At 42.0% G+C, this 12,499-nt stretch overlaps 1 protein-coding gene across 1 annotated transcript; it reads left to right on the top strand.

Annotated features, from left to right (window-relative positions):
* Window positions 1–1,845: 1,845 nt before the first annotated feature.
* On the top strand, window positions 1,846–11,693 carry ildr1a (immunoglobulin-like domain containing receptor 1a). The gene is made up of 8 exons (XM_031558751.2): window positions 1,846–1,869; window positions 3,044–3,287; window positions 4,482–4,631; window positions 6,905–7,027; window positions 8,391–8,537; window positions 9,649–9,777; window positions 10,228–10,898; window positions 11,029–11,693. The coding sequence occupies exons 1-8, from the start codon at window positions 1,846–1,848 to the stop codon at window positions 11,065–11,067; spliced, it is 1,527 nt and encodes a 508-aa protein (XP_031414611.1). The 3' UTR covers window positions 11,068–11,693.
* The last annotated feature ends 806 nt before the right edge of the window (window positions 11,694–12,499 follow it).

The raw sequence follows: 12,499 nt of genomic DNA, 5'->3' as shown, positions 1-12,499 counted from the left end.
AAACGCAACAATATGAGAACCATAGAACCTGAGCAGCAGGATAAAACAATAACAACAAAGCTGGCTTTGTGAGCATTGCACTGAGGTTTTCTGAACTTCCTTCATCAGTGTTCCGTTGAATTAGGTCCACGACACCTCCAGAAAGCTCAACCTTGGTGTCTGGTGGCCAAGACCCACCCCCCGCCATACTCATGATGGGTTAGAACACATGCCACTACCAGAGAACACAGATACAACACCTCAAGACTCGCCTTTCTTCACATTTCTCAGTTTAGGTTCAGGTTACTTCATGACCCCAACTAGTCTGCAAGTTTCTCAGCCACAACCATTGCCTTGCTTTTTCAACACCTATTTACACTTGTCTTGTGTGTGGTTGCCAACCTTGTTGCCTTGCTTCCACTACCAGTTCCGCACACTTTAGCTTGTTCCTTTCTAATGCTTCCTCGCATCTTCAAAGGGAATCATTAACTCAAAAAGCTAAACAATGAGCTCACACTCAGAACACAACACCTGTCTGGTCTCATAGTAGTCACAACAATACACTGTGGAACTTGAAGTTGTCTACCAAGATCAGCCAGCGATCTCCAATCCTGCACATTGGCCCATTTGCCAGTACTGTTTGCATGTGACTGGTCTCCACTTTCCCCACTGTCCCTGTCACTAACCAGTAAAGAGTTAACCTCAACTCGTTTTTCTCAAACAAACATGCAAATGACCTTAAAACCTGATTATGTCTCCATGTGCAATGTCCCTGGGTCAGGCTAGTTATACATCCAAACAAAATATGTTTTAATATCCCAACACCCAAACACAACCTGCAGCTTCTGTCTTCACCCACCCTGAGGTTCTGTGGAGTTGGGAGGCCACCATAAGTGGCTCCAACAATTAATTTAATGTGGTTAGCATCTATAGTACAAACGTTATCTCCAGCTGATCTTCCTTTGCCTTAACACCGTGCCAATTCATCCATTGCCCTGGCTTCGCTTAAGAACCCGCTGCTGCTCGTCTAGTTTCCTATTCTTGCTCGGGAGCAAAGCCAGTTACCATCTGCCTCCTCTCCAGCAATGTAGCCTTACCCCATGCTTTCCACCTAGTCCAAACCCTCCTCTTCCACTCTGTACCTGCCCAATGATATCCCTATACTGTATGCTGTAACGCAGTGTTCTTGACTGGTTCCTTATACTGTGATCTTATCCCTATACTGTATGCTGTAACGCAGTGTGTTTGACTGGTTCCTTATACTGTGATCTTAGCACATTAGAACTCCTCAGCCCAGCTGGTCATTAATTCCAAAATTCCCTTTCCATACAAAGCAGTACATACTGTATTCAGGCACCATGATAACCCAAGCCATTTCCTAACCGCCTTATTCATGACTCTCTCAAGTTTATCTACCTCTAAAAATAGCAACTTCATACACAGTCAAAGGCCACCTTATGCATGCCAGAAGCCCAAACTGCAAGCACCATAATTTCAGTTTACCAGGCAAGAAGGTCTACTCAATAGTACTGATGGCCGTATCAAATGAATGATCACCATCACCAAAGCTCTGACACCTGTACTCAGTCACTCCACCTGTACCACCTGCCTAAACTTTTCACCGTTTTTTCTACAATAGAAGGAATTACTTTACTATCAATATAAAAAACCTCTCTTCCAGTTTCCCCCTATTAATAAAAAACACTCCTACATTTGCTAGATTTCGCTTTCTGTCTTGTCTTTCAGACTACAATTCAACTTGGCTGACGGGCGCATGGAGCAGTTGTTGTCAGCGTCATCATACCGGGTGCCATCCCGCAGCCACCAACAGCCCATGTGGATGCGCTTAGAATCACCTCCATTGCCATGGTGAAAGCCAACAGTGAAATGGTACATCCAGTCAATTTGGCTAGGATGTGGTGTAGTTTCTTGTGTTAAAGCACAACTGAATATCCTCAAAATATGCCCTGACTAATGCTTAGAAAACAACAAGTTGCATCCTTGATATCAGGTGAATGAAATCCTCATAACATGTCCTTTTAGAAAATAGGAATTAGATAACTAAACTTCAAATGTTGCACTATATGTAAATGAAAAGACGGGTAACATACGCCTACCCCTTTGTGTTGAAACTGTGTCTCAAGGCGACGTCATTAAGCTTACCTGTTTCGGGGTGTGGTCAAAGATGCTACCAAAAACACGCAGGGTATAGTTAGAATTTTGAATTGGTCCGCGGTGGAGAGAGTCGGATAAATGTATTGTGTCGTGAAAGCTTTTCCGGAAACTTCTGTTCATCCAGATTTTACCTTTTAAATTCTTGGATCATTGGATGCTTTTGCTTCATTATAAGCAATTGTTATTTTGTCGGAGAGGATGGGTCGTCTGATGCTGACTCTGTTGATTCTAGACTTCCTGCATACAGGTAATTTCGTCCGATTTGAGACGTTTGTATTTAATCAGGTCCGAGATGAACTTGTCAGATAAAACTATATCAGGCAAAGTGCTTCATAGCTTAGTCTAATTCAATGGAGAATGGAACAAAATAAATAGTTTCAACCTGCCTAAATGCCCTGCTCAGTGTAGCCGGAGATCATCGTGTTTCGGTGCCTTTCACTCCCGGTATCGGTCACCCGAGAGGGATTTATTTAGGCTACCAGTTAGTTTACCGAAACAATATCTGCATGAATACAATGTCTTTGCCTTTGTTGTACGAAATTCGTGAGAAAAATATCGTTACTTACAGTTTTTGGGCCTTATAAATTGTCTCATGGTTTGTTCTTGGGTCTATGCTTGCTCTATTATTTGGATGAGAATGTTGACTCATAGTCTAAGGATCAACCCATGATAATAATGAGATGGAGCTAACTCCTTAAGGATATTTACATTTACTCATTTAGTAGACGTTTTATCCAAAGGATATAACTTAGTTCCATGTGATAGAACAGAGAGTGCTTAAGGTGAGTGTGTCCTTTAAAGGTGAAACATAAGGGTGTTGTGTTGGCCTAGTGAAACTGAGATCTGAAAGAATTTCCTGCTCCCTTTGCCTGACTTTCCTGTTTTTCAGGTTGAGCAACTGTTTTCCCCTCACCCCTCTCCTCTCACATATGTCATCTCCTCCCTCTCTTTCGTTTACACAGACGTGTTAGCAATCCAGGTGAATGTACCCAAGACAGAGAGAAGCACAGCTCTCTTTTCTTCGGTCACCTTGCTTTGTGACTACACCACCTCAGCCAATCTGCAGGACGTGTTGGTAACATGGCGTTTCAAGTCTTTCTGCCAGGACCCTGTGCTGGAATATTACTCAACAGGTGAAGCCTCAATGCACCGCTTACACTAGAGAGTTCTGCTTTTGGCATGGCAGGGGCCATGATGTCATTTCCTCCTGTACAATGTACACATTAGTTGTATTGTATATTTACAGACAACCCATTTGACTTCTGTTGCTTCACACGTGCATCAAAAGCCCCAAAAGTTAAAAGTATAAAGCAATGATCAGACTTGAAACAAAGAAGCAGCAATAACAAAGTGTGATGTATACTGTTTAGGCAAAGTTCTATCTGGTTGCAAAGTGATAATTGATATTCACAGTCTGAACACATTTAGAACCTTTAAATTGGTTAGAATGCTTCAAGTCCGAGACATTATTAGGGAGGAGACAAATGAATGGATGAGTGTGTAATGGAGAAATGGTGGCTTTGTACGCAGAAGTTCTGGCCTGTTTTAGAAACACGCTGTTGTGAAAATGCATAACTGACATTTCGCCTCACCTGTACATTGTGTTTAATTCTACCATTACCATAGCAAAAACCGTGCCACAAAATAAACACGAAACATAAAATCTTGTTAGCCTTTTTTCAGCGGTTGGAAAATGTTCATGCCGTCTTGAACGCAGATTCACTTGATGTTCTTTCAATGTCTGTTTGACCATCCAATGTGGAGTTCTGGTTCTCTCCCCATTCAGATAGGAGCCTGACCTTGTTTGACCATCCAATGTGGAGTTCTGATTCTCTCCCCATTTAGATAGGAGCCTGACCTTGTTTGACCATCCAATGTGGAGTTCTGATTCTCTCCCCATTTAGATAGGAGCCTGACCTTGTTTGACCATCCAATGTGGAGTTCTGATTCTCTCCCCACTAGATAGATAGATAGATCGATAGATAGATACTTTACTAATCCCGAGGGAAATATAGGTGCTTCTGCTGCTACTACAGCTGACCATTGAACACGACTGCTTCTGGTGCTACTACAGCTGGTCATTGAACACTAGATAGATAGATAGATAGATAGATAGATGGATACTTTATTAATCCAGAGGGAAATGTAGGTGCTTCTGCTGCTACTACAGCTGGTCATTGAACACGACTGCTTCTGCTGCTACTACAGCTGGCCATTGAACACGACTGCTTCTGCTGCTACTACAGCTGGCCATTGTAGAATTGGCAGCACTGAACAGTACTGAAAACAGAACACTGACACTAACATTAACCTGTTTTTTTTTGTAGCATACCAGGCAGCAATCCAACTGGGTCAGGATCCATCTAATGACTGTCCGGACCGCCAGCGCAAAGTTCGAGTTGTCGCCCAGAAGAGGGGTAGCAATGAGCCTATACTGGGTTCAGAGTATCGCGAGCGCAAGATCTCCATCCAGAACAGTGAGTCTTGTGCATGGAGCCCTTACCCATCTGATTATTGTCTGTCAAGGTACTTTACAGACCTCAAGGCCTAAACCCCTGAGAGTGTGCATATAGGTGACATGGGAAGGAAAATGGGTGGCGACAACAATGGTTGCTATGCCCTGCTCTTCTGTCCAGTTGTAGCAACAATTCAATAAAGACTATCCAACTTATACAGAACACTGCCACTCACACACTTACTACAACTAAAAAATATGAACATATCTCACCTGTACTTGCCCTTCTGCACTGGCTCCCTTTCAAAAGTAAAAATTGATTTCAAAGTACTCCTTCTAACATACAAAGCTGTAAACGGCTTACCTCCAAATTACCTCAAGGAATTAGTTGTCCCCTTCTGCCCAACAAGACCACTTCGTTCCCAGAGTGCAGGTCTCTTTGTAATTCCAAGAATATAAAAAGGTACAATAGGAGGGAGAGCCTTCTGCTATCAAGCCCCCTCATGTGGAATAATCTTCAATCTTCAATCTTTCCATCTTTCCATCTTTATGGGATGAACTAAAGAGGAATGTCTTTAGTCTAGATTTAGTCATGAACAATGCATTGAAAACCCCACACCTGTTGCAACATTCTTCATGCTTCTTCTCAGCCATGTTGTTGTGTTTAGCAGGAGTGGGATACAGACAGCGCATGTTGAACTGTGAAGTGTTGCAGCTGTCCTTGGTTAATTGTGCGCTGTTGTGTATCCTGCCACCCTTGCTATCCTTGTATAACTCAAATTTGCGTGCACCATGTCAGCCAACCATAACTAACAATTACTCATCAAAACGAAATATAAACAAAATTCCCATACCCCTTGCCCGGCAGCCTCACCCTCCTTCTATATCACGTTATGGTAATACTGATACTGATAAAGTGGCCTACTCTTAATTGTTAAACACATAAAGAGATAAACTTTTTTTTTAATCAAATTTATGTTTACTTACCATATTTTCTCTCTTATATCATGAAAACATTGGACCTCATTCTCAAACGCAGTTAAGAAAAAGTTAGGAAGCAATTTCTTCTTCCCTCCACTTGTGAAGTTCCCGGGACAATTCTGGCATTCATGAAAGTTTTCTCATCTGGGATTCGTTCTTCATTTGGAACAGAATTTAAGAAGGCTAAATAGCAGTCGTAAATCGGCCAGATTGTTCTTAAGGGCTGGATTTGTGAGAAATCGTTGGTGATTACGTTCACGTTCAATCTAAGAATCAGTGCACAGCTAAGAACACTGGCGGTTTAAGAACACATTTCCAGGCATTCATGAATCCGGCAGAGATCTTTTCTTAGGTTGGTCTTTCGAAGTTCCTAACAAGATATTTAAGAACATACTTAAGAAAATGTTCGAGAATGAGGTCCATTGTTTCTTATCCCAGTAAATATACGCATTTTAGGCAGCCAAACCCACTCACTTTGACTCTTACTTCCCGCATTGGGATGCTGCTGTAATCTCTCTACCTGCAGAAACCCTCAACCTACACCTACCCACCCCCACCACACTGTCATGGACTTTAGGCAGATTTATGGTCGTCCGTTTTAGGAAACACGGAGAGCCCTCTCTGACGTTGCAAACCCTCTTCGAGCACCTCTCCGTAGCCTGAGGTGCACCTCCCAAATTTTGTAACTACCCGACTCAGTCAATCCGTCAATACATCGCTGTTTACCTTGTGGGTAGTAGTATGCCAACATTAGATAGCTGGCTCAGACACCTCACAAATCCCCTCAGATGTATGTTTCAGTTACAATAATGGGTTTTTTACATTGCACAGTGTCTATTTCTTGGTAACTTTTAAGAAATCTAAGCAAACAAGTCAAACAAACAACTTTTATGTACAAATACGACCATCTACGGAGTTCGGTCCGCCGCCATCTTAAAACACCCACAACCGTCAGAGAACCATAAATGAAAACGAGTCCGTCGTGACCATATTTCGGCCTTTAATCTACCCCAATACCAACCAGTTATACAAAGCCAAATGTCTGTAGCAAGGTATTGATGATAGAATGAAACTAGTTAATAACAAAACCCCTGAAAACATTTGGCTGGGTAAGATTGAGATTGAGAATTACATTCATTGATGACTCTACTTTTACAGTAGTGAAGTTGAACATCATGACAGTTTTTCATGGTTTGTAAAAAATCCCATCCTCTACATTTCATTTCTTATAATGCAGTACTGTTTATTGTGCCTAATGTAAAATTGTTTTCCAGAGGATTTGTCACAAGCAACTATTTTCTTCTCTTTCTGCAGAAGCTGATCTGGTCCTTAATGAGGTGATGTGGTGGGACCACGGAGTCTACTTTTGTTCCGTTGATGCCGCAGGGGACACCAGTGGAAGCGACGCTGACAAAGAGATCAAACTCATTGTTTATCGTGAGTAGGCATATTATAGACCAATTAAGATGATCAGAAAGCAGTTCATGTCCAAAGTCCAAAGTTTTTGCACAGAATCTCCCGTACAAATTACATATAATTCTATGGCATTTTATGGGTTGAAAATGGTTCAACATGCCATTAAAATCATCCTCAACCTGGAAGGCTGATGCTGATGTATCTACGATCATTTGGTATCCACATCATGAAATGGGCAGTCACCTTCCACCACTGCTTGGCTGCAGACAAAATGAATGTACAAACCATGCTTAATAGTCTGAAAGGATGGTAGTAAATTGTGCATATTGGTTTTATTTCCGAACTTTGACTTTGACTTTGACTTTTTCAACCAAGGGATGGCTTCCACCGTAGCGTCATAGGTGCAAAGGTTCTTAGATAGTTTCTTTAGACTGGCTTTCCCTAACCATATGTGACCATCTCCAGTAGCCCCGCCCATTGTGTTCTGCCACAAATTAGTCACTGGAAAAGGTGTGAACCATTGGGCGAGTGGGGTGTCAATCATATCAACTTGAGGACGATTTTTTTTACAGGACAATAATATTCTTTAAAAAATAAGACTTTTCAACTTGGCTTCTGTAAACAGCACAGTACGTTTTTGAAGGTAAATCGGTTAACAGTTAAACTCTGATAAAACAGAAGTCCTCAGAAAACAGCACCCGCATACTTACACCCATCCTTCAGTCCCTCGCAGCATACTCACACCCATCCTTCAGTCCCTCGCAGCATACTCACACCCATCCTTCAGTCCCTCGCAGCATACTTACACCCATCCTTCAGTCCCTCGCAGCATACTCACACCCATCCTTCAGTCCCTCGCAGCATACTTACACCCATCCTTTAGTCCCTCGCAGTGTTTGTCCAACTCACAGCACAATCTTGCTAGTAATCTTCAATAAGAATCTACATCTTTGAGTAAAGAAACTCACACAGTCCTGCTTTTATCATGAAACAAAACATTATTCATGCATTTATTTCTTCTCGTAAGATAGACATAATTCCGTAATTTTTAAAGATTGTATGGATGTTGTCTTTCATAGAATATAATATTTCCCTACTAATACATAGACATTCCTGATACATCATGACGCCTGTAGTTGCTATGACAATGCAAGTTGTCATGGCTGACAACAGGGTCAAAGTTTAAGATGAGGTGTTTGGATCACAGAGAGGAAACCTAATGAGGTGCAGAACAAATGAAGCTGGAGTGCTTGACGCCATCTGTCAAGCACGGTAGAGGAAATATAATGATCTAGATTTGGCCAGAGAAAAAGTCATGTTTGAAAAGTCATGTTTGACACCAGTATGAAACTCATGATCTCCCTAACTGTTTGTTCTCTTGTAGACTGGTTGACTGTGCTCTTCATCGTCCTGGGTGCCTTTCTTCTCCTCATCCTCCTGTGTGTGTGCTGCTGTCAGTGTTGCCCTCAGCACTGCTGCTGTTATGTGCGCTGCCCATGCTGCCCCAAGCAATGCTGCTGTCCAGAGAAAGGTGCCAACCCTATATTCTATCAACACTTTTCACATGCACATATATAGGTAAAAATGTACCTTAAACAATAAGCAGTTCTGTGGAAGTTCATTTAAAAATGAAATATGACATAACATTTACATGACATGTGTAGAAGGCAAGTGTTTTCACTATCATAATTGCACTGCATTGCTGTTGAGCAGTAGTCAGACTGGTTGTCACACAGTTGTTCAGATAAAACTGAAATTGTCTCAGAAAACAACAGCAGCATACGTCTCCTTCCTTCAGTCCCTCTCAGCATTTTGTCAAACTAAGAGTAAAAAAATCGAACTAGTAATCTTCGCCCTATGTAATGAAACATTATTCATGCATTTCTTTTTTCCTGTATGGACTACTGCAATACCCTGTTTTCATCTGCTACTAAACAAACCATTGCTAAGCTGCAGTTAATTCTGTCATATAACCCTATTCTTGCCAAGCTTATTTGGGTTACCTGATTTTTTTAATTGATTTACATGATTTACATAAGCAAAATGAAGCAGTGTTTTCCGTTGCTTTGTAGGTCAATAGTGTGTATACATGGCTTAAAGTACCATGGCTGGGCTGGGGCAATTTTTTTTATTTATTTTAAATAGATAATTGTACGTCTGGAAAATATATATTTTTAGCTGTTACGTAGAAAGAATATGGCTATATATATACAGTTTCTGCATTATGATTTAGCTGGAATATTTGCCTATGTGCTTTGATTGGTTGGCACCTGGGCTGGCGCTTGAACTTTCCTCAACTTACCAGCACAAGCTACACAAGCACAGTGAAGCAACGAAACTACAATTCAGTTCGGCAAAAACGTCCTTCCATTCAAAGTGAAGAAGAAGCATTGCAGTTTCACTCCTGAGTCCAGTGTTCGCACCTGAACTAATCTCTGTTGTGTAGATCATGAGATTGTAAAATGGCTACACAGCCTCTCATGTTCAACAAGGGATGACCGTGGGAGATGTCACCCCTGTTAGGATGTAACTGTTATGATATGATACTGTCTTATATCTCCATTTTATACGAATGAAGAAACTAGTTTACACATCTGTCTGTCTGTCTCTCACTTCTTAATTTACACACACTTGTTCTGCAGTTGTAATGCAGCACCGGATGATGAAAGACGCTCAGAAGGCGATGTCTCCTTGGATGAATGGTGGCCAACCTATGTACGCTCCCATAAGCTCACCTAGCCCCTACCAGATGAACCCCATGCTCTACGCAGGTTAGAGCTTGCACCTTTGACCTGTATATACTATTGGTTAACATTAGTCATATTACCCAGATTATACACAGGTAAATAGGCTGCCTCTACTAATGACAATAATAATAATAATAGGGGCAGTACATTTTGTTAACCTTTTAACTATTTGTTAGCTTTTGAAAATCAAATTTCATAAACAATACATGGTACTTTGGTGGTGGAATGAGCTGTCCAGCTCCGTACAGCAGGAGAGAGGTTTACTAGCTTTAAGACCCTTCTCCTCAGTGCTAATTTTTTATACTTTAAAAAAAATACATTTTTACTCTGCCCCCTCCTTTACCAACAGATTGTTGTTGTTGTGTTGCCAGTGACAAACATGGTTGTTCACTAAATGTCCTTATAAACAAATTGATATAAATCCTAGTGAACTCCTATGACTCATACTATTGACTGATCTATTTCATTCACCAGGCTCCCACCAGACACCCATGCCCCTCCCCCCACCCCAGCCTTTCCAACCAACCCGTGGTCTGGGAAATGGCAGTGTAGCTGTTGACAGTGCCCACAGCACAAATCAGGTGCTGAATTACTTGGAGAGCCAGGTGCATGGAATGGATGCGACCAGCCCTCTGATACAGCACCAGTCCTCTGTCCCCCGTCACCAAATGCCCCCTCCACCCCAGCAGATGCCCAGAAATGTGCCTTTCTCTGCTGGACCTCCCAGCATGCTGTCTGCCCTGGATGACGGCCCGCCAGCCCACAGACCCCCACGGCCCCATGACCACTACAACAGTTCCTCTGGCAACCATGGGGATCGTCCACACTACCCCATGAGCCGCAGCTACAGCCAGGAAGACGTACTGAGTGATGGTGGCAGGAGGGGCAATCCCAATGAGCGGGCTGGATATCGCCCAAGATCCCGTTCTCGTGATGATCTCTTTAGGAGTGATCCGCGACACAGCCCTCCGAGACAGGACAGGAGGTACTCGCCTCCCCAAGCTGGCAGACGTGGGTCATGGAGCTCCGCCAATGACCAGGAGAGCAGGAGGGGAGGTGCAAGAGGAGGTGGCTGGGAAAATCCCCCTACTTACAGCGAGTATGAGCCAGGCCAGAAGCCAGCCAAACGCTATGACCGCTACTCGGTAAGGAAATAAGGGGATATAGCGGAGAGGTGGACAAATATTTCAATTCTATATCATCTACTGACTGGTGTTGCCCAGGGACATCAGTCACACACTAACACAGAGTCCTTTTTTCCTTTGTGTTCTCCAGGACAAGAGCTCTCGCACTGGTACCAGCATAGTGATCTGATATGGGACTGTTCAGCTCATGTATTTAAGTCACAGACTCTCTGCCACATGCAGATCCAGCCAAAGATATCTTCCTCGTATTCAGCTTTATGAAGAAAGCCAGAAGTACACAGCTGAGGGCTGAAATATAAAGGGTCAACTTTTTGTATCTCCTCCTTCTACCAAGGCACTATATTGTTTTTTTTGTGTTTTTACAAATCAGTTTGTCTGTTTGTGCATCTTGTTTTGTAACATATTTTAGGAAATGCGTGCACCTTCATTTTGGGGATACCTGTAAATAGCATTAATTGCTTTTTTAATTACATTTTTTAACATCTGACCGGTGTTCTCAGACCTCAGATGCTTGATGAAATGATGATGATAATAATAAGCTTTATTTGTTTCCAAATGTATCATAATGTTGACAGAGCTTAGTTTATGTCACAACTGTTTGGTGATGGGTTAACTAATTGTCATGGCTAATATTGATGCAAAAATATTCTTCAATAAAAAGAAGAAAAAAGGCATTGAATGGGCTTGATCTCAATAGGCATACTTATGGGTAAAGCCATCCTGAGATAATGAAAGAAACCAGAGCCTTTTATTCACAGTGTCTTACACAATAATATTAGATTAGCAATTAGCAACTTAACAACAAAAAAAAACTGTAAATACACAATAGATAGATAGATGGATACTTTATTAATCCCGAGGGAAATTTAGGTCATCCAGTAGCTTATACACATATACACTTATACACCTCACCGACATACATACATAAATCACATATACATACACATAGGGAGAACATATATACATACACATAGGGAGAACATATATACATACACATAGGGAGAACATTTTCATACAGAGTGTTTCCAGATACAGGCCCTATTGTACAGAGTGCAATGATTTTGACAGTGTCGGTGTCCAGGAGGAAAGTGATCTTGTGCAGCTGGTGTGGATAGTGCAAAAATATATATATATAATGTTCTTGTGCTTGTGAGGATGGGTAGTGCAAGATAGTGGTCTTGTGCTTGTGTGTGTGTGTGTGTGTGTGTGTGTGTGTTATGAAAATGCAAAGAGCAAAGTGATAGTGCAGAATATGTAAGTGGTCTGTGCATGAGATGAGATGAGAAGGGGAGGGCAGACTGAGGTAGACTCATGCAGAGAAGTCCATCTCCCTCCCCCTCCCCTTCTGTGTGGCATTAAAAAGCTGGATGGCCCTGGGGACAAAGGACTTCCTCAGCCTGTCTGAAGAGCATGACAGTGACAGGAGTCTGCCACTGAATGTGCTCCTCTGTCTGTTGTCCTGTCCTGTGTAGTGGGTGGTGGTCATTAGTGGTCAATAGTGGTGAAAATCTCAATAAATATGACGTAAATGTGATCAGCTCTTCATTAGTCATTAGAATAGATTAAAAGAACCCAATGGAATATTTATTCACAAAAAAAAT

The sequence above is a fragment of the Clupea harengus genome, chromosome 21 (assembly GCF_900700415.2).
Source record: "Clupea harengus chromosome 21, Ch_v2.0.2, whole genome shotgun sequence".
Classification (NCBI taxonomy): Eukaryota; Metazoa; Chordata; class Actinopteri; order Clupeiformes; family Clupeidae; genus Clupea; species Clupea harengus.
Note: the sequence above shows the minus strand (reverse complement) of the source record. Positions and strands in the feature narration are given on the sequence as shown.